Source organism: Lutra lutra, chromosome 13, assembly GCF_902655055.1.
Source record: "Lutra lutra chromosome 13, mLutLut1.2, whole genome shotgun sequence".
Taxonomy (NCBI): domain Eukaryota; kingdom Metazoa; phylum Chordata; class Mammalia; order Carnivora; family Mustelidae; genus Lutra; species Lutra lutra.
In genome coordinates this window covers 9,826,828-9,852,728 of record NC_062290.1, presented here as the reverse complement: position 1 = coordinate 9,852,728, position 25,901 = coordinate 9,826,828, and the positions used below count along the sequence as shown (strand labels likewise).

The following is a 25,901-nucleotide window of genomic DNA, read 5'->3' as shown; positions in this document are numbered from 1 at the left end:
TACTGTTTTCACGGACAAAATACTGCTCACACAGTTAGAAAATGTGGGTACTGGGCCACCTGTGAAGTCACCGAGCCTCCCTGGCATTCAGACTTCTTAGGTTGCATATATGAGAATTAAAATTTAGGTGATCCCTAATGCCTCACTGTGAACATTTTGCCTCCGTCCCCCCCCCCCTTTTTTTTTTTAAATTAGAGGGTCATTGTTTTAAACCAGTACTTTCTAAAGTGGGCAACATACATCAGAGTGTCTTGTGGACCCCAGGTCAGTGGGGATGTCCGAGATGCCTACCACTGGGCCCCCGTCGCAGAGCTACAGAATGATTTTATGGCGGCAGGTGCTTGGGAATCTGCATTTTAGCAAATGCACCCCAGACAGTGCATATAAACAGTAGAGTTTGAAGAGAACAGTTACAGAATTTATCATGATTAGGTTTTTTTCCCCTAATTGCCTCAAAATACAATCAGTATTTAAATTTCTTTTCTTCTGGGGATGTAAGTGATTTCAGAGGTTTAGAAAAGAGGAAGTTGTGATCAAATTCTTTCCATATGACATTACTGTGGTTAGATTGAAATTTATTTGAATTAGTAACTCCTGTTTATAATACATAATTTAGGAAGTCAACATCATTAGCCTTAGAAAAGCAGTGTTAAATAGGTTTGTTGTGTATCCTTCCAGACTTTTTCTAATATGTATACATATAAATATAATTTGCCAAAATAGGTTTATTTTCCCCAAATGATTCAATAACCTATTTTTAAAACCCAGTAATACATTATGCCTATCTTTCTGTGCTAAAAATGTCTACCTACATCAACATTTTTAATGGCTGCATAGAATTCCTTTGTAGAAATGTACCAGACCTAATTTCACTGGTTTCTTACTGGCGTACTGTGATATCTGCCTCTTTCCGCTATTTTACACATGAAAACAATGAACATCCTTCTGTATATTTTTGTACATCCTCAGGTTAAAATTCCTAGGAACAAATCAAAGAATTTCCTTATTTTTTTAAAGTGATTTTGAAACAGTTAATATTCACTCTAAAAAACAGCAAATACAGAGAAAAGTTAAAATCTCCATAGCTTCCTGATAACTTTCATATATATTTTTAATAAGATCACATACATAGAATCTTACTATTGCTTTTCTCGTTTAACCATACATCGTAAACATCTTCCCATGCCAACCACATTAAAGATACTGTGATATACATAGATACAGTAATTATGTGCAATGAATTGATCTGATTCTTCTGCTTTAGCCAGTACCTGATTCATACCAATATTAAGTACCTGAAGTACACAAAAGCAGTCTAGTAGATGTGAGGGAAGAAAGTTGATTTGAACAGTTTGGTGCCCTCAAAATTCTTACAGACGAGAAGAGAGTCTTGGGCGCTCCCAGGTCCTTTGTCTTACAGATCCTGTAAGAGGGTCTGCGAGCTGGACTGTGAAAGTCAGAGAAAGGAAAGTCTTGTTTAGTTAGGTCAGGGAAGGCTCAGAAGAGAGGGTGACGGAGGGCTTGACCCTGTGAAGGTGGGGAGAAAGGAGGGTTCCACGTAGAGGAGCGTTTGCCAAGATGTGGTGTCTGGAAGATGCGAGACACCCACTCTCAGGATCCCAGTAACTGGGAGGCAGTCCTCCCCTCAAACAGAACCCCAGGCGTGGTGGGAAATAAAGGTGGAGCGGTAAGGAGATGGGTCAGGTGTCGGTGGTCTAGAGAGTACGGGGCTAAGCGTCGTGGGCTGCGTTTCCTGAGCAGAGGGGAGAGTTTTTTAGCTTTGCTCAGATTTGTTTTAGCCAGAGTGCCAATTGGGGTTTGAGGGGCTGGAGTTTTGCTCATCAGCCATGTGTGTGACAGGCCATCATAAAGGAAGAGGACAGTCAGGATGCCCGCCCAACAGCTGTGCCTGAGGGAAGAGACGGAGGTAGAAGGACAGGCGTGGGCGGACCCGGATGTGGGGATAAAAGGAAAGTTAACGGTCAAGAAGGTTAGGGGCACCTGGGTGGGTCAGTGGGTTAAAGTCTTTGCCTTCAGTTTGGGTCATGATCCCAGGTCCTGGGATTGAGCCCCACATCGGGCTCTCTGCTCAGTGGGGAGCCTGCTTCCTTCTCTCTCTGCCTGCCTCTCTCCCTGCTTGTGATCTCTGTCTGTCAAAGAAATAAATAAAATCTTTTATTAAAAAAAGAAAAGAAGTGGGGCACCTGGGTGGCTCAGGGGGTTAAGCCTCTGCCTTCAGCTCAGGTCATGATCTCAGGGTCCTGGGATCGAGTCCCCGCATCGGGCTCTCTGCTCAGCGGGGAGCCTGCTTCCTCCTCTCTCTCTCTCTGCCTGCCTCTCTGCCTACCTGTGATCTCTGTCAAGTAAATAAATAAAATCTTAAAAAAAAAAAAAAAGAAGAAAAGAAAAGAAGAAGGTTTTAGTTTGGGTGGCTTGGGGTTTGAGTTTGGGTGGCTTCCATAATACCGCCACGAATGCAAAAAAACACAGGGAGAGAAGCAGTTAAGAAAATGAAAAGTTGCAAAAATTAAAACAAAAAGAAGTTTAGCTCATTTCATTTGGTCTTAACATCACACGTTCTACACCTGTCTCCTTCCTGACAGGCAGTAGTCTGGAGTACACCTGTAAGTGCGGAAGCCTTCAGGCAGCAGCTCCATTCCACACCCCGACCTCCCAGCACGAGCAAGCAGTGGGCACCATGGAAGGGAGACCCCTCAGCGGCCAGGACGCCTTCCCCCCTCAGGAAAGCACGCTGTGCCCGGTGAACCTGACGGATGACCAGATAGCTGCCAGCCTCTATGGTAACCTTCCTCACTCAACCCTTCTCGGCCTCAGGATTCTAGGACCGGCGCTGCCCGCGCTGCAGTCTAATGTCACGGTGCCTCATAGGCTGACCTGGAAACACCATTGACCTAAGAAATGGTAGGAAGGTAGGCCTAGAACATCTTTAAAAGATTTCAACATAAAGGAGTGTGCCGTCCCCCGAAGAAAACTCATCTGATTTTGTGAATTATGAAATACTTTAAAGAGCATTTCACTCCTTTGCAGTCTGATAGGTGGAACTTTTTTCCCAGCTGAGGGAAAACAATAATAATAATCCCCATTTTAGGGCCTAAGTGGTTTTTGAGGCCCAAATAAGATGGGATATCACTCTATAAACAGTGAAGCCTGATACAGATGCTAGTTGTCAGTCCTTCTGCTATGTCTGGTAGTACTAATGGTGTTTTTTTTAATCCCCATGTAAAGAACTTCACACTATTCCTTTCCATGCATACATCTTTCCAATGGATTTTATGCAAGCTTGTCATGTGCCCGGGCCAAGATCTAAACTGACATGAATGAGGAAAAAAAAAAATGAACCTGAAGAAAGATTTCTTGGTCCTTTAACTTGTATGGGTATGAGTTGTGTTAATTTTGTTCACCCTGATTCCCTTTCTCACAGTATGTACAAACAGCGAAAGCACACTGAAGTCTATCATGAAGAAGAAGGACAGCAACAAAGATTCAAATGGAGCCAAGAAGAATCTTCAGTTTGTTGGCATTAACGGAGGGTAAGGGAAGATGGTGACACCAGCCAGTCTGTACATGGTCTGTCTGTCTCCTTTACCTCCTGTCTCCTCAAGTCCCATTTAAAGGTGCCCGGTCTGGGCTGCAGCCACATACTGGTGACGGAACATCCCCTCAGAAAGGTGCATTTGGGCTTCTCTGCTCTCCTCTTCTCGCTATCTTTAAGGACGTGTCACTCTTGAAAAGACATCTGATGACGCTGAGCGATTCAAGTCTTGCCACCTCTGATCTGAAAACAATAGTCTTCAACAAAAGCAGCAGGCGGCAGGGGTCCCGCGGTGTCGGACAGCTTGTTCTCACCTTTATCAGACTCAGGAGCAAACAGAAAGAGGCGAGAGCATCACTCCACGGGCCAGTGATGGTCATCTACTCCTTCAGAACGGCTTGTTTTACTTATCTCCCCATGCTTACGTACGGAACTGTAGGGCCTTCCAGTAGACCAGTAGTCCAGCTGTGCCTTCAGTTCTTTACTTTCTAAACAGAATGTCTGTTAGCTGTTTATTCCTTCTCACTGGGGCCAGATAAATAGTGAAGCCTGTTAGTCATCCTATAGTTGGTACAGAGCAGCTAATCTGTTCATCCGTATGTGGCCTCAGCCACAACAAGAAAGCAATAATGTGGTTAGTTGAGTTAATATTTATGACAAGATTTAACTGAATGGGGCCTAGTTTCTGAATCTTTGAAGTCTAGTTGGGTAGTGTGGCCCAGGAGGTTCTGGAGGGCTTATTCCAGAGGAATGATCGATTACTTAACCTAATCCGTTCACCATGACACGGAGACAGTTGATGGATCAAAATAGGAAGAACTTTAGGGAAAAGGGAAAAAAAAGGGGGGGGGACCAGAAAAAACCACTGCACACCTGGCTTCATGAGTAAGTTTCCGTTGGTGTATCCTAGGCCAGAGGTGCTACATAGACATATTTTTTTTCCTCCAAGTGGTAGAATGATACCAACTGGCAACTCAAGTTATCCCTTTTCAGTCAGAACGCATTCAAAACCACCAGATTTTTAAAAAGACCTTCCTTTGAACTTCTAAATGCAGAGTCTAAAACCACTGGTCGGATGTCTGGAGTCAGCTGCTTTCCCTGCCTGAGAGTTTCTGTCACGGGGTCTTTTGGGGTACGCCTTGCCTCTCCTGAACTCCCAATTGCCACCTAGGTATGAAACAACTTCAAGTGATGATTCCAGCTCGGATGAAAGCTCTTCCTCCGAGTCAGATGACGAGTGTGATGTCAGTGAGTACCCTCCTGAAGACGAGGAGGAGGAAGAGGAGGATGAAGACACTCGGGGAATGGCGGAAGGGCACCATGCCGTTAATGTTGAAGGTTTCAAGTCCGCCAGGGTGGAAGATGAGATGCAGGTTCCAGAATGTGAACCTGAGAAGGTGGAAATCAGAGAGAGGTGTGGTACACTCCCCTCCCCTCCCTAACCCTTCCCACGTTTAATGTGCCTTTGGCAAGAGAACTGGCTGATTAGGAGATTTTGCCATTGTCACTATTGGTTGGGTCTTTCCCATCCTCAAAGGATAGCTGAACTTTGTCATCAGGGGTACAACCGTCCTGTCCTGATGCTAATCAGTACAGGTGGGGAGGGAGATAGCTCCTAGATCTCTCAGAGGAGCAAAAAGATGGGCCTCATCAGGCTGCCACCTTTGTTTCCTTTAAATGTATTTGCTAGCTAGTTTTCTCTGTGGAGCCACCAGCCACAGAATATTCCATGCCCCCAAGGCGTCCAGTGTTCGCATAACCCACCTTATAGTTGAAGGCACATTAGGATTTAGTGTGGCCAGCACATGTCTTTTAAGATTTCGGATTTTATCATTAGCCATTCATCTTGATATAGGTCAGTACTGTTAAGGGCTTGCCATGTGTGAAAGGAGCAGCTATTTAACCCCTGCCAAAGCTCTCATTCACTGCAAAGATGATGTAATCGGTCCCATGTCTGTGTTTTGTTGCTCACTGAGTGATAGGGAACCCCACAAGAATGGGTTTGGGAGTCTCCTTAGCAGCAGCTGAAGTACCTAGTAAACACTCTCGTTGGCTGAAACACGTACATAACGGTGTAGAACATTTTAAAGACGGCTAGCAAATGTGGAATCAGTGCTTATAAAACAGAGAATAGGACATATGAAAAATTCAGGACGGTTTTTCACTGTGTGGAATATAAACAGAACATTTCAAAAAACTTCTATTTAATTTTGCAAATCAGAGTTTAACTGCATTAACATAAGGTAAGTGTTTCTAGTTTATATTTCCAAGTATTTTCACATGGCTGAGATCTTGTCATCTATGTGTTTTGTTTTATTTTTTAACAGTTTTGTTGAGCTATCATTTATTTACCTATGCCATCTGATTTTTCAGTGTAGATTTTCATGGGGGCTAAACACTTCCTGAGTTCAGACATGTGGTTTACTAGTCTGCATAATGGATATGTGGTAATTCTGACCTCTTCAACCCCTTAAGAGTAAAAACATTTTTTTTTTAAGAGTAAAAATATTTTTAAGAACTTAGAATAAAAGGACTAAAAAAGTTCCAGATGTTATTCCAGAATGTCATAAAGGCCGAACAGGTAGGCCTGAAAGTCACCATATGGAAAGGCCCGAGCTCTGGCCGGAGACAGTGGCTCTGTATGTCCTCGGACACCTAGGGAGGCCTGCTCGACCTCCAGGCAGGCACCTTGCACCACCACGAACCTGCAGAGGTCCGCTTGAGGCCTCTTGTCTTTTAAAGGGGTATAAAGTCTGCAATAAAAATGCCTTTCCTGGGGTGGCCAATCGTGAGCTCTCTTTCTTTTCTATCTTGTCCTAGGTATGAATTAAGCGAAAAGATGTTGTCTGCCTGCAACATGCTGAAAAATAATATAAATGACCCCAAAGCTTTGACCAGCAAGGATATGGTGAGTCTGCCCTCCAGATGTTGTCCCTAGTCCATACAAAGTGCTCAAGTGGACACCAAAGTCAAGGTGTCTCTAGCCTGCCCCTGAGCTGTTGTACCCACATGCTTTGCCCCTGAACTATTTCTAGGTCGTGTAAGCAAAGTGAGCACCGTGCCACCCTGCTCATACTGAACGTTTCCCTCAGGCCCCGCAGCAGACAGCCCCGCCCTGTTCTTTTCTTGGTGACACAGGCTCCATGAGGCATACACTTGCACACCGGAGGGAGGGCTAGCTGCATCTGGTTTTCAGGTTTCGACACATTCTGCTTCCGCTCACAGAACCTTGTGATCCAGGGAGAAGAGTCACCAGAAATTTTTTTTTTTTTTTTTTTTTTTAAGTTGGCCTATGGTTTTTAAAAAGCAACCTGACTGGGCTGAGGTCAGCATTCCTTTCAATTATGGAAGTGCATATTATGTTCTCATGTGGAATGCGGGCAGCCACTATTTTTAAATTCCGGAGTCACTGCACTTGTCATCTCTGCCCACTTTGAGACTTGGAAGCACACAGCCGAGAAGCTGGTGGCTGCCTTGGGAGCAGGAAGGACACAGCCCTGGACAGAGGAGCACTTCTGGGGCAATGGTGAATCTGGCACCATGGCGAAGTATGTCGCTCTCCCTTAGGGGTCGCTGAAGTTTTGAGGTGCAGCTTCTCTCCTAGGTCACACCCACCCTGTGGTTGACAATTCTCTTCAGTGTGTTGAGAAAATGGAGGCTCTCCCATTATGTTAGACAGAATTGGCATTTGAATCTTGGCATCTCGTCAGTGTGAAGTTTTTTCGCTGCACAACTGAAGTCAGCAGCGAATGAGAAAGCTGATTTGAAAGTCTCACAGGATTATAGAGTGATGAAACCAAAATGTTAGAACTAGAAGGGACTTCAGGGAGTCTCTCATGCCAGAAAGCCACCGTTTTCCTCGTGGACAACACGCACAGTCTGAGGAAGGACTAGGACAGCTGTCACGGGCATGAGAGGCGTGTGGGCATGTGTGCCTGTGAGGCCACTCTGTCCTCATCTACTCTGTTTTAACTGAGGTCCTAATGATTAGGTGTCTTGTCCAGAGTCAGTTAACTAGCTTCTAGTTAGTACTGGGGCCAGATGATACCTCTTCAATACTGGCCCACGTTTTATTTATCCTCTCTGAATCCCGTCACCTGATCGTATGACACCCTTTTTTTTTAAGGTTCTGGTTGCATCTCAGATTTGTTTTTATTGCTATGGAAACTGAATTTCTCAGAGCCAGCTGTGTCTTGACATTTAAAGAGTGTGCCGAGAAAGGCACACGGGGTGATGTTTACAGAAGAAAATACTAAATAAAATCCCTGGGCGGGGGCGGACAGAACTCCATCAGTATAAACTAAACGTGTGTCTAAGCTTCAGTCACAGAGAGCAAAGCCATGAAATACCACTGCGGCGTTAGTATTTCCCATGAGGCTGAACCTGAACTTAAAACTGGTGCTTCTGGACCCTAGATTCCATAGCTATAACGTACTTTTTCTTTGACCCTTCTCAAAATGCCGGGTCCTGTGGTTTTCCGGGAGAACGTCCATTTCTCTGGCCCCAGAGTACCAAGCATATTGTCACGGACATACTCCGTGGTCAGTCCCTTTTTTGGTTAAATGGAACAAATTTGGTAAAAACGTCTGTAAGGGATCGTGTCCTGAAAACTGGTAGAGACATGAACAGTCACAGTGCCAGGGCCCAGAACCGGAACAGGACACCACAAACAGTAACAGAATTCAGCCCCCAGATGACACAAGCTCCCTCTTTCCACACGAGGATGGACTCTGGAGAAACGAAAATCCGAATATGCAGAAGAGTGAGCAGAAAACAAAAGAGTAGATGAATTTTTTTTCCCCACCCAGGACCCTTTTCATCAGGTGCCACAAAATATGATTGAACGGGCTGAAACCGAATCATCTGATGCTGCCGACGTAGGCTTTCCATTTTTTCTTTAGTGTATTTCTAACCCTTGAAAGAGTAAGCAAAGCACGGGTGAACGGTTATCCCGTGTAGGAAGGGCTCCTGGAAGACGCGGTCTAGCTCCGCCCAGCCCCAGCAGTGCGCATGCGAACTTCACGGGTCCGGGATTCCATCCCAGCAGTGCGCATGCGAACTTCACGGGTCCGGGATTCCATCCCAGCAGTGCGCGTGCGAACTTCACGGGTTTGGGAATCTCATCCCCAGCAGTGCGCATGCGAACTTCACAAGTCCGGGATTGACTTGATTGTTCGTGAAGCCAGCCCTGCCTTTATGCGGCCACAGCCTCAGGGGAGGCATGCGTGGGGTCACGGTGGGATGCAGACGCTTCTAAGTGGGAGATGTAACTTGTTTTGAACCTGCGTTTTAATCCCTTTCCGTGGTTGAACGTTTGTCTTGGGGCCTGGCGTGGGAGCTGGGTTGGCCCCACCCTCGTGGTCCTGTCAGCGCAGGGCCCTGGGCGTGTTGAAGGAGTTAAGGGCGGTCTGACTGGGAAGGAAGCAGCAGCGGTCAGTGTGGGTGATAATCTCTCCTGCCCTGAGCCCTCCGAAAATCACGTGCAGGGCCAGCGAAAGGACATGATACTAACCAGTCGAAAATCGATGGCGCCAGGCCTGCGTGGTGTTATGCGTAGTGCCTCGCTTGTCCCCATCACAAGCCCGGTGGGGAAGAGGTGTTTTTATTGCCCCCATTTTGCAGATGAGTGAACTGAGGCACGGGGAATTCTCGTCCGCAGGGGAGTAGAACTCACAAGTAGCAGAGCCAGAATTGGCCCTTCCAGGCGGAGGCCCTAAGCAGGGCTGCGTGGCCTCTTCTGTAGACGGTAGAAGGCCGGGCGGGATGCTCCCGGGTGGTTCTTGGACGGCAGCTCGGGCTGCGTCCTCTCTGACCATAAAAGGCCACATTTCTCGGGCTTTCAGCAGCGTCTCGGGAAGGGCCAGAAATAGAAGAACTAACGGCCGCTTGCGTGTTTCTGGCAGCGGTTCTGTCTGAACACCCTGCAGCACGAGTGGTTCCGCGTGTCCAGTCAGAAGTCCGCCAGCCCGGCCATGGTGGGCGACTACATCGCGGCGTTCCAGGCCGTCTCTCCGGACGTGCTGCGCCACGTCATCAACATGGCCGACGGCAACGGCAACACGGCGCTGCACTACAGCGTGTCGCACTCCAACTTCGAGATCGTCAAGCTGCTCCTGGACGCCGGTGCGTGCGCCGCCGCGGCCCCCGGGCCTGCGCGGGCGCTGACCCCTCCTCGGCCCCGGGACCGCCCCGCGCCCCCCTCCCATTGCCGTTCCACGCCGTGCGGGGAGGACGTCCTTCTCCAGTCACCTGGGGAGGCTTGAATTTGAAACACAGCTGGGTGACCCCGGCCCACGTCCGTTTGGAAGGGAGGTTCTGCGGCCATTCTGGCTGCGGCTGGGCTGCGTTCAGGCGAGGTGCCCCCCCCCCACCCCCAGGCGCTGAGCAGGAGTCAGAGCCCCGCTGTGAATCACGCGGGCGGGCCGGGTGTTCTCAGGAGCCAGATGCGCCCCCTCCGGGGACCCGCGGCAGCCTGGGTGTCTGCTGCTGCTCTTGCCCTTGCGGCCCGACCCCATGCCGCCGCCGGGCGGAGGTGTGCCCCTCAAGACAGGCACCACGCAACGCCACTGTGGCCGGTTGTAGTGGAATCCGGATCTTTCCCATTGAAACAGACCCTGTTACCGAGAGAAAAAGTGCTATTTCTGTATCTGAGCCCTAGTAATGAGGACAGTGAACATTCTTGTTTGTGATTGGAATATCCCATCCCAGAATGTAGCCACTGCACGTCTTACACACGAAGCAAGGCTGTGCTGCGTAGAAGGGGCCCTTGGAAAATGGTGAACTTCCAACTTTTTGTTCAACGATAATAGCCCAGCAGTACATACAGTCCCCGAGTCACTTTGCTTTATTTTCAAACTACATATTTTTACTTCTAGCATGTGACTGATACAGAATTTATAGAACCTCGGTCTTCAATAGTGAGAACACAATGTGAACATTTGATTTAGCATAGGCAGTAAAAGTGTCCAGTTTCCCCATACTGCCTTTGATCCAACTCTCTAATTTCTTCTATTCCGTTTTGGGGAAATTAGAGTAATGCAGAGAAGTAATCATGCAGGTTTATCCCCCTTTCCGAGTTTGCTTATTCTCAGCATATGGGGCTGTGTTAGGCTCAAACTGCTTCCATCTTAGAGGAAGGAATTCCAAGCCTCTTTCCCTTTTGACTTTTCAGAGTATAAACAGAGCCAGTGATAATCTCAGCCCACGTTGTTAATTAAACAGAGAAGTGGATAATATCCAAAAGAGCCAAAACCAAGATTTCAGATTACTCTTGAAAGTAACAATTTAATCTACCCTTGGCAAATTTGTCTGGACAAGATATTTTGGTAAATTAAATTATTTCAATGCCACGGTTGTGTGGCTTTGGTTAATCATACTACTAGACATACTTGACCCTCTACTGCCCACCATCACAGGCCGAGACCGGGGCTCCCGTACGGCATGTCAGGAACGACCTCTGCAAACGACCAAATGTCATAGATGATAGGGAGCATCAGAGAGCTCGTCAGCTCACACGCTTCTCCATCACAGCTTTTTCTTTCTCCTTCTCTATGTTAAAAAAACATGCCCTGTGTTTAAATGCCACCATGTTTCTACCATGTAGTTATTTTTTAGCATAAGGCAAGTTTTCATGGTCCCTTTTCTTCTCACTCCTCATGATAGAAACTTCCTGAACATCTTAACTGTATTTGGTCACACATGAAAGCTTCTTTCCTGTACTTGCCACTCCTTTCATTTTATGAGATAGTGCTAAAGGAATTCAAAAAGGATAATTGAGCCCCCAATGTTTCCTTGACAATTACAGGAATAGACAAGGTCTGGTCTGTTGTGCCTCTCAGGCCCTGGCAGTTTCTTACTGCATTTCCTCTGACTGCAGTTCCAAGAGCAGCTAGCTAGGAGTCACTCGATTGGAACTCGGCTTCCAAGGGCCCCATGCAAGTCAGAGGACCAAACTTGGGGTCTCAGAATGAGCCGTGATTTCCGAGTGGGTGATACCATCGTGTTCTCTACACAGCCCTTCACAAATCCTTCATATTCGTAGCTCTCCCTGTCTCTTTCATTCCAAAACTGTGATCCCCCAAACACAGATGAATGTCCTCATCCCACATTATGTGGCTTCTTCAAAGCCGTCATTACTTAGGACAACCCCCAGCCCTCTGGACTGTAGCAGTCCAGGCACCAGTTGTAAACAGGAGGTGCCGTTACGGCTTACTCTCACTTCTGCTGCTTCTGGACTCCTGTGACACAAGAAAACCTTTTTTCTGTTGAGTGTGAAGACGCTCTCATAGTTCCTTCCAAGTCACTCTGGGACGTGGAGCCCTGGAGGCCGTTTCACAGGCCTCTTCCCAACCCTGTTCCTTTGGCCCGTGGGAAGAAGGGTCGCTGTAGGAAGGCTTCTCCGTGACCAGGCTTGTTTCTCTGCAGATGTGTGTAACGTGGATCACCAGAACAAGGCGGGCTACACCCCCATCATGTTGGCAGCCCTGGCTGCCGTGGAAGCCGAGAAGGACATGCGTGTCGTGGAAGAACTCTTTGGTTGCGGTGACGTGAATGCCAAAGCCAGCCAGGTGAGCGCCCTTGCCACCGGGGTCCGTGCTCACACAGCTCCCACCCATGCCAGCCCATGCTACCCCGTGTGACCAGACACGCTGGTGACCTAGTGGCTTCACTGTCACATGGTGCACATCTCCCTCCTTGGCCTTGCATGCTGCCTCTGTTTGGAGCAGGGTGCGTGCACTGTGTAGGTCAGCCCACCTCAGGGCCCAGGAGTCCCCACCATACACCTGGGGGTGACTGTTCCCTCAGTCTCTGATCCGTAGTGTCTTCGTGCTGGGCACACAGTGGCCCTGGTGTAGTTGGACTTCTCAGCACCTTTGAACTTCCCGGCTCCTCGCTGCAGGGACACAGACCCTCCTGGAGACAGGGCAGCACTGACACGCTACTGGATGATTGTACTTAGCTCGGTGCTCAGAACAAGAAACTGTTTCTCTGTGCCTGCTGCCACCCAGCGCCAGATTATTCCCACGTCTGCTCTGTGCTCTCTGTCACGCCGTCCCCCCACCTCCCCGCACTGGGTCTGTGCTCTTCTGCTGATGCACCCGCTGCCCTTCCTCCCTGCAGGCAGGACAGACAGCGCTCATGCTGGCGGTCAGCCACGGGCGGATCGACATGGTGAAGGGCCTGCTGGCCTGCGGGGCTGACGTCAACATCCAGGACGACGAGGGCTCCACGGCGCTCATGTGCGCCAGCGAGCACGGGCACGTGGAGATCGTCAAGCTGCTGCTGGCCCAGCCAGGCTGCAATGGCCACCTGGAGGACAACGTAAGTGAATGGACGCGGCCTTCGCGGGGCCCGCCTGCCAGGGGTCTGCGGGGCCCCTTGGCAGAGGGGCAAGGGCACATTCTCCACACTGCTTATTGGGGATTTCGTGCCGTGGTCCGGGCCGCCGCCCTTCCCGGTCCAGCACCGCAGCATCTCCTGTGTACAGACTCCCACTCCCAGTAACCAGAGCCGAAGGCAGGAAGGTGAGGCCTCAGCGCCCACACTCGAGACAGGAGAGCGAGGAGCCCATCCGAGAGCCACCACGCGGCAGGGGCAGACACAAACGCCAGAGAGCAGATGGAGTGCAGGTGCCTTGCAGGTCCGTGAAGAGGAGAGGACCGGCCCCCCAGAGTGCTGGGGAAGCTGGATTGGTAGTTGTTCCAGGCTGGGGCTGCTAGGTGACGAGAGCCAGCTGTCACCACAGTGAAGCACTTGCACACCCCCAGAATGAACTCAAGCGTGCCCTTCACTGGGGCCCCTCAGAGGGACTCACCTGTGCATCTCATCAGCTTGGCCCTCCAGACTGTACAGCTCCTTCATGCACGTCTCCCGCTCCTGCTCCGGCTTTTCTGTCACTATAACCCCGATTTATTCTCCCCGTTCCCACGCTGTCCCTGTTCCAGACAACACCTTGCCTGGGAACCATCACAAGGAGCGCTTCTGCCTCTGCAGTCTCCAGGCCACAGGGGAGGAGTGCCCATAGGTGAAGGCACAGGCACTGATATCTGGGTGGTGCCCTGGGTCGAAGTGCTGCTTTGGAAGGTTTATCTCCATGGAGCATGGGTTTGGCCCAGAGCTTCCTTCAGCTCGAAACATTAGAAAGTTAGAAGGAAAATACCCTTTCTTGCACTAAGTGTCGGATCCTGGTGGGCCAAAGCCAGCAGGCAGAGCAAACCAGGGCAGGCATTTATTCATACCAGGTGGCACACGGCTCCTGGGGTGAAGAGGATGCAGCTGTCCCACGTCCCCTTAATTTGCGCAGGGCGACAGGGAGAGCTCCCAGTTAGCTGTCCCCGAGAGCGGCGTGTGTTGCATGTGTCTTGATTTTTGTTTGTTTGCTTTTACTTCTGCTTTTTCTTAGCAAAGAACAGTCTGTACGTGTAGTAATAAGAGGCCCCAAAGCCACAGTGGCTTCCAGAAATGCTGGTCACCTCCAGAAGGACGGGGGAGGAAAGTGGGAGGGCAAGTAGCTTAGAGAATTCCGGGTGGGAGGGAAGGACCCTAAGATGCTGACCACCCGAGAATTGTTTCCTGCTGCTAGTGACCAGAAGTGCATCCTTACTCGAAGACCAGACAGAAAGTAATGGCGCTGGGTTCTGGGTTTTGCTTTGTCCCCCCTTGACGTGCATCCAAAGCTGGGCAAGTTCATGGAAGCCAGACATGTAGCGGAAACTGATTTCCCCATATTTAGTGTTTCCCCTCGGATTTTCCTAAGATGTGTTTCTGCAAGGCCGCAGGACGTGGTGACTGTGTGCGGATGGTGTCTGCAGCGGTCGATGGGGGCACTTAAGGCCGGAGGATCCGCTCCCTCCCGAAGGGCAGCATTAAAAGATCCTCGGCAAGCAGCAGGGTGTCTAAACACACACTGTGGTGTTTCCTGCTCGCTGTAAAGAGAAGCAGCACAGACACCCAGGTTTCCACCCCACCCTCTGCTACAGCCCCCAGCTGGTGGGAAGGGTAGTTGGGTGAGTCCCTGTTGTCGCCTTTGTCGTGGGTGCACGGGGCTCGCACCACCAGTCTGACCGCCATGAGGCACAGTGGGGATGAGGTGTCGGTCCTCCGACGGGGACTCCACTCTGGTGGGCATAGTGCCTCATTGTAGCCTTTGGGCTTGGTGTGTGGAGGTCCAGAAGAGTCTCCTATGGGACTGAACAGATTGGGGGTACCTTAACAGTTCTTGGAGAGTTTTTGTTTCGCTACCCTTCAGTGGTCTGGAAGTGTGAGAACCCACCCTGGCTTGTTTTTCCCGTGTTGTCTTTAGGACGGCAGCACCGCACTCTCCATAGCCCTGGAGGCCGGACACAAGGACATCGCAGTTCTTCTGTACGCACACGTCAACTTCGCCAAGGCCCAGTCTCCGGTCAGTGTTGTGCATTTGGTGTTTGTGAATGGGCTCAAGTCCACCAGGCCCGTGGGCCCCCTTCTTCAGGGAGTTGACAGGAGACGCAGGTTTTCTGAGGATTCTGGAACTTAAGGGTTTGTGACTTCTGCCCCCCCAGATGGCCAGGTGGGTTGCCAGGGAGCTTGGCAGAGGCTGGGCCTCTGCTTGTTCTCAGGAGACAGATGCTCTGACGCCCTCCCATGAAGGGGTTAACTCTGGGCAGAATTATCCAGATGGCGCCTGGTTCGCCCATGAATGCACACTGCTACGTTCCCGTGTTCCCGGCATTTTTCCTCAAGTAGACCGTGAGCAGCAGCCCGTGGTCCGAGAGTCTGCCCCTCCGAGTACATGGCCTCCCGGGGACGGCCAGACGCGGCGCTGCTGAGCCCAGCTGGGTCTGCGTCCCGCGCCCAGCTGCCCTCGCCCTGGCGCACACGTGGTTGTCAGCTGTGTTGGACAGGGTGCATTGTCACAGAGGACGCATCTGCCTGAGGTCACTTATTAACCCCCCCCATTTTTTCTCTCCTCCTGGTCTCCAGGGCACCCCTAGGCTGGGAAGGAAGACATCTCCTAGTCCCACGCACCGAAGTTCATTTGATTGATTCTCTGCAAAAAGCCGTCCCATTTCCATGCCTCTGGCGAGCTGCTACCTGTTCCTGTTGGGCTGACAGCTACTGAATGTACACGCATTGTGCCTGAGTCCCCAGCACACAGACGGGAGGGCTGGTGCCCAGAGGGGCGCAGTGGAAGCTGAGCCGGCAGGAGCTGGCCACCGGGCACACGCCGTCTCCCTCCCGGCCCTCTTCCCGCAGCGTCGGGCTGCTTACCCCGGCTCTGTTGCTGTCGAGTCTCTGCTCCGTTATGTACAGCCGTGCGATATGGTAACCTGACCTGAGCGGGCAGTGTCCGTTCCTTCTCTCCCCGCCTTGCCCCTGCCAGGGAGCATCAGCTTCTCACCGGCTTGGCGTTTTTAAAATGTTCCATGAGTATTTATATTGACTTAATGCGGAGCCATGGGAAAGCCCTCTGAAAATTCCATTCCAGGAAGGTCGTGCTGATGTGTGTGTGTGTGTTTACTCTTGTAAAGTAAGGCCGTCGAGATGACTGATCGTCACCAGAACCTTGGGCCTGGTCTGGTGGGTTTCTTGTTTAAAAATCAAAAATGGAACTCTTGAAAAGTAAAACATTTATGAAAGGAGGTGTTTTCAGTTGGGTTAATTTAGGTGGATGTATTATGTGACTTTTTATATAAAAGGTATCTATCTATATGAAATTGACGCAGTATTTTCAACTTTTATATTGCATAGTCATCGAGACGTGCAGAACTACATGTAACGTCACCATGTTTTTATTAATCATTGCGCAAGTCCGCGTCCAATGGCAGAGGGTGGATCTCATTAGAGGAATTGGCGATATATTTGCCTCTCGGGAAGCCTAGTGTAGTTCTCCACGTATTTATGGACTCCTTTCTACCACGTCACATTTACTTTGGTCTTACATGTATTTAAATGTTTGAAGTGCCTTACATTCTTGCCACATTGTCCAAATAAAACTTCATTAAGCTCTTCTGCGCGTCCCCGCTCCTGTCTCTGACAGCTGTCTGCCCGGCCCTGTTGACTCACGGCCCTGGAAGCCCGGGCTGATGGACCGTGCGGGCGGGGAGCGCCAGCCTGCCGGCCTTGCACTTGGCCGAGAGGAGAGCACGGCTCTGTTCACGCAGCTCCGTCCGGTACTCAGGTGGCCCGTCAGGCGTCGGAAATTTACGACCTCGTTAGGCAGCTCATCAGACAGGTGGAGTCAAGGTAACAAGTGACCTATTATCCTCAGGTGCGGCGCGCAGCACTGGCCTCTGGCCCTCGTTTTGGGTGCAGCTGCTCGGTGATGGCACCCGCCTTGCAGTCCCTTTTACGGAGTAAAGGAACTGAGTCCGTCTTATTTAAAAAAAAAAAAAAAAGAAAAGAAAAGGCATGACAGCCAAAATGCAAATGAGGTGTTTGGGCACAGTCACTGGTGGTGAATTTTAACCCAGCCTGTTGGCAAGAGCCAGGTGCATGGGAGAAAGATCATGGAGGCGTTTCTCACACCTTTCTCTATTCCTGTTTCCTTCCTCTTGTCTGTTCATGCACTGCTGAGCTCAAGAAAGAGACCAAAGGACAGATTTTTTTCCAGCAGGTGTGTGTCACAGTGCCTGCCCTGTTTCACGGGCTGGGAGGAATGCATCGTTTAGAAAAGAACACAGAGGAGCTGTGAAAAGCGGCACTCGAAATTGAAGCCAACTTGGGGCGGTAAGAGATGTCCCCACCCCACCCCCCAGCCAGGCCCATGGCGGGACATCTGGGGCAGAAGGGCCGTCCTCTTCCTGACCCATGAGTGAGGTCACAGCCCACCTAGGCTCATGAGCATCTTTGTCGGTCCCAGGAGAGATCCCGTGGCCCTGGGGTCGGGGCTACATTTCATTCATTTGGTCCTTCAGGCTCCTTCAGACCTGAACTAGCATGGTAAACTAAGGCAGAAGAGCGCTGGTGTTTGGAGCAAAGTAGGTCTGTGAGTTTTCTGTCTCTTGAGGGCATGGCACGCCTTTGGAGCAGGGAGGGCCGAATCTCAGGTGGTGTGGAGGTCCTGGGAGTTTTGTTCTGTTTGAGAAAGGGAGGCATTCATGTTGTCCGTGCGTGAGAAAATGAGTTCCTCCACCTTTGTGCTCCATTTCATGGTACTTATGCTAACTTTTACAAAACAGTGAGTGATCTTATCATGGAGTGGGGTCTCTTTCGATCCGTATCTAGCTTCTGGGTTTGGTGGCGTAGGCCTTGTTTACGCTGCTAACACCGGGAACCTAGAAGGCATTTCATCTTGACATCTTGGCGCATTATGTAGACCGGCCTGGTTCTCTCCTCACCGGTTTATTGAGACGCGAGTCCATCGAGGGATTAGTGGCAGGACACTCGGCCCCCCGAGTGAGGCCGGCGTGGGGCTGGAGACTCTGGACGTTGTTTTCTGGCTGGCGCGAAGAGAAGCCTGAACCTTTCAGTGGCAGGCAGCCTCTTTCCTCAGAAAGCCTTCCTCAAGGCCAGCATCGTCCCCCAGACAGAAGGAATAGAGCGGTGGGAACTTAGAGACTTTAATGTTAAGAAAGTGAAACAGAACTCGTCCTGCTGCTGTTGTGATGTCATGGACTAAACCCTGTGCGAGGGAGGTTGGGGTTGGGGTGCCTTGCTGCTGGAGAGGGTTACCAGGAGTCCTCCGATAAACCAAGCGTTGGGCTCTTGCATGTAAGTTGCCCATGTACTCTAAGGGGAACAGTCTTACCCCTGACTGGGGTGGCCCCAAAACACAGCTGATAACAGGCTAACTCTCACAGATGGGATCCCGTCCCAATGCGTTCTTTGCTGTGGGGAGCCGGCTTGCAAGCAGGGAGAGTTTGATTTTCATGGTGCTTTAGTGGGAACTCCTTTGCTGCGTGCATGAGAACTGACGGTGGGAGCTGGGGGGAAATGCCGATGGTGGGCCCCACCCTGATGAGTAGCATCCCGGGGGTTTCTCAGTGTGGCCTCTGGTCCACGCTGAGAACGGTTTTACCCCGGAATGACACGGCACTATCGTAGTTCTTTTCCAAACAAATTAGTTGGGGCAGAGAGAGCTGGAGCAAAACAAGAAACAGGACGCCTCCTCTTTTATCTTTAATGTGTGAGGAGCCAACAGAACCCCTGTGTGGTCTTTGTCCACATTTGGTGGCATTTCTGCAGCTCTAGAGTAGTCGTTTCTAGAAAGCCAGGAGCCACGGCTGCCATGGTGGCGGGTGCGGGTGGGGGGGGGGTGCCCAGGACATAAGGGAGAGCCACTGAGAAGGCAGACGGTTCTGCGGTGTTTTCCTGGGTCCATCTCTTCCTTCCCCTCTTCCTGGAGAAGCAGGTCTGCTCCTGCGCAGGAAGAAGGCCGTGACCCATGGCCCTGGCTTTGGAACAAAGAAAGCATTCTGTTTCTTTTCTACTGTGAGAAAATTCTTTTTCGCCAGAGACTCTTTTACTTTCTGCCATAAGGAAATTACTAATCATATGTTTGCTCTGTTGTTACCCCGCATGGCTGTAATTTAGAATCCCGCCGATCATAAAAATATATTTTCAGCCCATTTTGCTGAGGACCATCACCACAAAAGGATGTGGCTGAGCCGATGGCCCCCCTGTTCCAAGACGGCTCACACTCACGCTCCCTCCCGGCCCGAGGCATGGGCTGTTTCCTGGGGCGAAGCACTGGGGCGTCAGTCAGCTCTTGGAGCGCGAAAGGTGGAATTCACACTTGCAGTGGCGTCCCTGAGATACCCGGCCTGAGTTACCCCGAGGATTTTGTAGGGAAACTAGAAAACAGAATCCCATGTTTTATGGGTATATACCTGATTTTGAGGCTATTTTGGAGGAGGAGCTGGCATTTTAGGAAACAAGTTGCCCAGTGCCTCTCCATGAGCATCTTTTGATGATCTAATAGGCGCGAGGACGGGAACCGTATCCTTCCTTTTGGGTCATGGAAGCTGCGTAAGAAATGATTTGAAGACCAGATGCCGGTCTTCTATTTGAGCCAAAGCAGGTTTTATACTTGTTCCCCACCCCTAGCCCAGCAAGATCCAGTTTGCCCAGTGCTGGAACCACCTGCAGGGGTGAGGTGGAGAGGGAGGGCCCCCGAGCGCGGGTGGACAGGGTCTTTTCTCTGCCACCAGACTTGTCAGGCGGCTCCGCACGGAGGGCCAGCCGGGCGGCCGCTGATTTCTCACGGGGCGGGCCACGGAGAGATTCTGGCTCTGCTCCGTCTGTGGTGAAACCCTGCGCTTAAGCAAACAGAGCATAAAGATAATAGTCACTAATGAGATTGGGTCCCTCAATCCTATATGAAATTTGCCAACCCCCCCCACCACCACCCGGAAAAGCCAGTCTTCCAACAGGGAGTTCCCTAGTTCAGCTTCCGTGCTTGGGTGTGACACCAGCTACTGGGACTGAGCGGTTCAGGTGCCTGGCTGACCAGCACTGGTTGCATGAATGAGGGTAGAAACATCTGTGGAGGCAGCGTTGAAAGTCAGGAGAGTGTTACTACTCGGGAGGGGGCGGTTCCCGGGAAGGAGCCTGCAGGGGCTGGCAGGGCCCTACGGAGGGTTTGCTGCTTAGCCTGGAGGTAGCTCCGCTCTTATGTTCCCTTTGCAATAATTCAGCAGGCTGCCTGCTCACAATTTGTGCCCCTTTTTGTGTGTGTATATTAACTTCGTTTATTTTTAAATTTAGAAGAATTTGAAGGGCTCCTGGGTGACTCAGTCAATTAAGTATCTGACTTGATTTCTGCTCTGGCCATGCTCTCAGGGTCCTGAGATTGAGCCCCAGGTCAGGCTCCGTGCTGAGTGTGGAGCCTTGCTTAAGATTCTCTTTCCCTCTCCCTCTGCTCCTACCCGCCCCCCCCCACCCAACTCACGCATGTACACACTGTCTTAAAAAAAGATTTTTTTTTTAATTTGAAAAATTCTCAGCAAAAAAGATCTTAGGTGGGGAGGATGTCGGTTTTGTAGATTTGAAGGTGAACAGGAGCAGGGTGTCGCTGGCTCAGTCGGTAGACCGTGAGACCTTTGATGTCAGGGTCATGAGTTTGAGCCCCATGTTGGGGATAAAGCTTACTTAAAAATAAAAAAAAAAAAATGGTGAGCGGGAATAAAATGATAGCCTAAAACTGGAAACATTGGGTCCCACCATTTAACATTAATACACAGCTTTGCACACGATGGGTGCTGTGGCCCACCCATAACCTTGGATAGTAATGGTTTGAGCTGTTCTCAGACGTTCCAGTTCTTTCTCGGGGTACTCCCTGCCTACGTCTAAAGTCGGGCTTGACCACGTGACCTACGTTGGCAGATTGCGGGAACGTGAAAAGCCAGTCTGTCGCTGTGTCCTATTCTCCCATCTTGCTCACGGAAGCAAGTGTTGAGACAGACTTAGCGCCTGCCCAGGTCCGCTAGAGACTGCGTGGAACAGTATCCTCACCAGCCTACAATTCCAGGGCTGTCAGGAGCACGAATTTACCATTATCCTGTCACGGGAAGGGAGTTGGCGGGTGACTCATCAGCACGGCGTGACTTAGGTTTTCTTTATTGATAGCAGAAATCGGTTTTGGGAAGTGGGTGCTGCTGGACCCGAATGGCTTAGTAGGTGAACTGTGGACAGCAGGGGCACAGGCTCCGTGGACTCAGTCAAGGACACAGGAAAGTAATGCACACTTTTCCTTATTTTCCCGAGGCTGGTACATGCCAGTAGCTACCGTGCTCGATGCACAGGGGAGTGGGTAGCCTGTTACATAGAAGCCTTGGAGAGCAAGGACTAGCTGTATGGGAAGGACGGCCATTTCCTGTGTACCTGGGAGGCCGATTGTATCTCACAAACGTGTAGTTCTCAGACCTGAATCAGAATCCCAAGGAGGGCTTGTGACAACACAGATGAGTTTCTGATTCAGTAGGTCTGGGACAAGGCCTGAGAATCAGCATTTTTAAACCAAACTCCCTGGTGATGCTGCTGTGGCTGGCCTGGAGACCACACACCGAGAACCACTGCTCACGGGGAAGGAGTGTTACAAGTAGACTCGTATCTCAACCACTCTCACCTGATGGATAGGCATCCCCAGTGTCTGTAGTCCTTAATCTTGCTGGGCTTTGTTTATAATTCCCAATGACTGAGACTTCACGTGTCACTTGCGTGCTACAAGCCTCTTGCTCCCTGATTTAAAAATCAAATTTTGTGCTTGCTTCGGCAGCACAATATACTAAAAATCAAATTTTGCAAAGGTGCAGTTGCCTCGTGGCAACTCTTTCTTTCTCGGCCTTGTGTAGTATATCAAGTGTTAATAAATCCTGTGTACCTCGAGAATTGGGTTTTAGAACCCAGCCAGAGCCCTGGGCTTGAATCACAGCAGTCTTGCAAGAAAAATGACACACTCATTGCACTTGGAAAGGAAGAAAGCCTGATTTGTACTGATCTCACTGAGTCTCTCTCTGTGTTGGCTCCCTTCCCCCACCATGAATGCTCATTTAAAAATCACCATCTCCTCCTGAAACCACAGTGAGGCACCAAGGAGAGTGTGTCCTGTGTGGCTGTCCCCCCAGCTGCCATCCCTGAATTCCTCTCTCTGTTCCTGTCCTGCATTGCACAGAGGCTCACAGTGGTTTTGCTTGGCAGAGCCAGGCCAGCAGTCATTCTGGAGGCTCAGTGCCAAGTTCTGAGAGACCGGGGCATCTGTGAGGGCAGGCCCCAGGGGCCCACGGGACCAGGAACCAACTCGAGGTGTCTCCCCACCCACTGACACACGTCATGCATGTCCATCGCTTTCAGGTCAGAGACTCAGTTAAGATGAGTTAAGAAGAGGGAGGGGAAATTTGTGTTTCACAGGGAAACTGGAGGCAACTTGTTTATATCCTCCCCCACCTATAAATTAATCTCGGAGAGACAAGACTCCCTTTCAGGAAGTGCGCTTGCTGACCTGGATTGATGGCAGGCCTTGAATGAGCAGAGAACATTCATGAAGTTCCTCCCGTGGCCCCGTTCAATCATTGTCAGGGTATAGCCGGAAGCATGCTGTCGATCTTATAAGCCTGTGGTCTTTTCTGGTCCGCGTAATATTTCAAAAAGTAGAACAGAGTACTTTTTTTTTTTTTTTTTAAGATTTTATTTATTTATTTGAGAGAGAGACAGTGAGAGACAGCATGAGCAAGGAGAAGGTCAGAGGAGAAGCAGACTCCCCATGGAGCTGGGAGCCCGATGTGGGACTCGATCCCGGGACCCCGGGATCATGACCTGAGCCGAAGGCAGTCGTCCAACCAACTGAGCCACCCAGGCGTCCCTAGAACAGAGTACTTTTATGTGTCTCTGTGTGTTAAGGGTTTGGGGACTCCGGCTCAGGAGGCCAACCAGCCTATGATTGCTAGAGCAACAGACTTGGTTTCATGAATGCATCCTGCCAGATGCGTGTCTGTGCTTCTGAGCCGCGCTGAAATCAGGGAAGCCAAACGCTGCCACCACTCACCTGTGACACCCCTCAGTGGTCTGTACATACGCCGAGCTCTTCAGGAAGAGGAGTTCCATCCAGATGCCAGCATGAACAGTGACCACTGCAAACAGCCACCCAATCTGGGCAGAGGACCCCTGCTCTCTGGAGTCCGTGGAAATACGGGGAGCATGACCTTGCTGGGCTTTGCTTCTCCCCCAGTCCATCCATCTGATGCCTAACAAAAGAATGACTTTTCACTTCTTGCTGTGCTCATTCTGTGGTTTCTGCCAGGATACTGAACACATCCGTAGAACTGAAGGCCGGGGAAAGATCTTCAGCTCGAGGTAGTGCAAGCGAAGACCCATGTGTGGGGACCCATTTTATTTCAAGGTGAAAGTTGCCACTGACGATTCTTCCAAGGGTGCGTCATTATCCGATTTATAAGTGTGCACATCCGTGACCTTGACCACAGTGATGCTGTGTAACAGAGCCCACAAAGCCTCCACGTTATACAGCCGTGAGCATTTATTACTCATGGGTGGGGGGGGGCCCGCTGACCGCTGGCTCTGCTGCTGACCATGACCAGTCTCCCGTGGGGCCGTCAGCCAAGGGAAGCTGCCTGCTTTCTGGTAGCTGAGCTGTTTCAGCTCTGTGACTTGTACCTTCCAGCTGAGTAGCTCAAGAAGGTCCTCAAGGCCATGACAAAGATGCAGGGAAAGCGAGTGGGCAAGGCTTCTCCAGGCTTCCATTCAAGGCCAGCACCCTGTCATTCCACGACATGCTCTGGGCCCAAGCAAGTCCAAGAGCAGCCCAGGTTCCAGGAGATCGGAAAACAGGTCAGGCCTCTGCATTCAGAAGAACGACAGTGCCACAAATCAGAATGTGTGTCTTCAGACGGACTAAAGGATTGTGGAGCCATAAAACGCAGTAAATATTTCACTGTGAGATCCTTCCCCTTGATGGTTCTGGCCAGGATTTGGGGTGTTGCTCAATAGACCTATTAGCCTCCTTAAATACCTGCGGGAAAGTGTGGAGACAGTAAATCTGGTCCCTCCTTGAGGCCAGCTCATGTTTGCAGAGCTCTTGCACGGTCGGCCGCTCCTGGAAATTTCAGCCATACCCTTGTCACTCCCGTGAGCATCGCCGTGGGGGAGCCCCTGTCTGGACTCGCCGGCCACGGAGCGGCCTGGGACTGTGAGAACTTGAGCAGCAGGCAGGAAGTGGCAATCTGGACATTGTGGGGTGTCCGTCCAGAAGCAGCTGGAGGAGAGGACGTGTCCTAAGAGTCTTGGGAGCTGGTTTCAGATGCTGTTTGAGGAGTGTCCGTCAGGGCCAGACACGATGGAGGAAGAACCTCCATTGCCCCAGCCTGGCCTTACCCAGGCACCTGCACCAGGAAGCCTGTCCACAGCCTTTGGCTCCCTGCTGACAGGATCCAAGAGGGGACTGGCGTGAGTCATAGTAGAGCCCCTTAGGGTCCCAGCTAGAAGCAGGATTTTCACCACAGGCCCTGGCTGCCTCCCGGGGCCAACAGGCAGGGCTCCATGATCGTGTCTGAGTTCTTGTCTGTGGACTTGCTCTGAGGCGGTCTTAGCAAATGAGTCGGGCACGGTGTCGGGGCAGTTACCTGCCCTTGGGGAGCTGGTCCCAGCCTAATGTACCCCACGGAGCTGTGATGTTGTCTGTGCCGGCGGAGGGGCTGTGCGTGCAGGCGGCCGGGGGAGACAAGCGCTTTCCCACTTGCTAGTGCAGTGAGGGGACCTCGGGGGCGCCCAGGTGGCTGAGTCAGTGAAGTGTCTGACAACTCATGATTTTGGTTCAGGTTATGATCTCAGGGTCAGGAGATAGGGTACCACGGCGGGCTCTGCACCCAGCAGGGAGTCTGCTTGGGAGTGTCTCTCTCCCTCTCCCTCTGGCCCTACCCCGCTTGTGTGCTTTCTCTCTCTCTCAAATAAGTCTTTAAAAAAAAGAAAGAAAGAAAGAAAGAAACTCCTCACTGCTTCAGGACGGCATAACCCTTCTGGCTGCTCTGGATATAAGCCGTCTGCCGAATCTCCTCAAAACACAGAGGCATGTGCTCCTGGTTCCACAGTAAAGGGCGAGCCAACTGCATCATCACTTGGGTCAAGCACGAGAAACATCGTTGTAGAACGAGCGGAGCTCATAGGAGACAAGGAGGCCTGTGTACCTCTCAGATGCGGGTGGCCTCCTGGCCCTCACAGAGGAGGGCAGCGACACCCCGTGGCTGGTGGGCTCAGCAGGACAGACACCTTCTTACAGCTGTCTTCAGACACCGTGGGTCCCAGCATCCCCAGGGCCAGGCTCTGCCACCTCCGTTCCCTTCTGAGGACCCCACGTTCTCCACAACCCAGATGGCAAGCTGGAGCAGCCTCATTTGCTGCGGTCTGAAGGAGGGTGCCTGGCCCCAAGTACGGTTTAGAACCGGTCCCATGAGGAGGCATCTCCAGGCTGTTCACTGCAAGCCTCAGGGTGGCGGTCACACATCTGAAGGGCAGTTGTGCGAACAGGGAGAAGAGGAGTTCCATCCTGCTCCAGGAGGGAGAGGGTCCAAACCCTGAGCCAGAAATCCAACTCCCAGCACACAAGCCATTGTGTTCACCAAGCAAAGGGTGAACCAGGAAAAGCTCATTCAGAGAAATCAACTGAAGTCGCAATGGGCTCTGCTGGCGCTAAGGGACGTGAGAGCTTGCAGGGGCCTCCTGAGGTCCCACCAGCCCTGACACTGGGGCTTTCCTCTTAAACCACCAACTGGGTCACTCTATTCCCTGCGCTGCCTGACCTATGAGCTCCCCCTAGCGGCCAATGATGGACACACCCCTGCATGAGCCAGTCTCCTGCGGAAAGTCATGGTTGCAAAATCAGTGTTCCCACAAGCACTCTTTAAAAAAATCCAGTAAATCG

At 51.0% G+C, this 25,901-nt stretch overlaps 1 protein-coding gene across 5 annotated transcripts in view; it reads left to right on the top strand.

Annotated features, from left to right (window-relative positions):
- The window catches only part of KANK1 (KN motif and ankyrin repeat domains 1), a 201,589-nt gene extending 185,048 nt beyond the window's left edge, over positions 1-16,541 (top strand). For 3 of the 5 annotated variants that reach the window (XM_047698934.1, XM_047698936.1, XM_047698937.1), the window contains 9 exons: positions 2,604-2,801; positions 3,443-3,551; positions 4,725-4,967; positions 6,374-6,461; positions 9,457-9,676; positions 11,978-12,120; positions 12,674-12,874; positions 14,856-14,954; positions 15,515-16,541. In XM_047698934.1, coding sequence (XP_047554890.1) covers positions 2,604-2,801; positions 3,443-3,551; positions 4,725-4,967; positions 6,374-6,461; positions 9,457-9,676; positions 11,978-12,120; positions 12,674-12,874; positions 14,856-14,954; positions 15,515-15,577 — 1,364 coding nt within the window. In that variant the 3' untranslated portion in view covers positions 15,578-16,541. The remainder of the gene's footprint in view (positions 1-2,603; positions 2,802-3,442; positions 3,552-4,724; positions 4,968-6,373; positions 6,462-9,456; positions 9,677-11,977; positions 12,121-12,673; positions 12,875-14,855; positions 14,955-15,514) is intronic. The other 2 variants (XR_007122152.1, XM_047698935.1) reach the window with 2 other exon arrangements.
- The last annotated feature ends 9,360 nt before the right edge of the window (positions 16,542-25,901 follow it).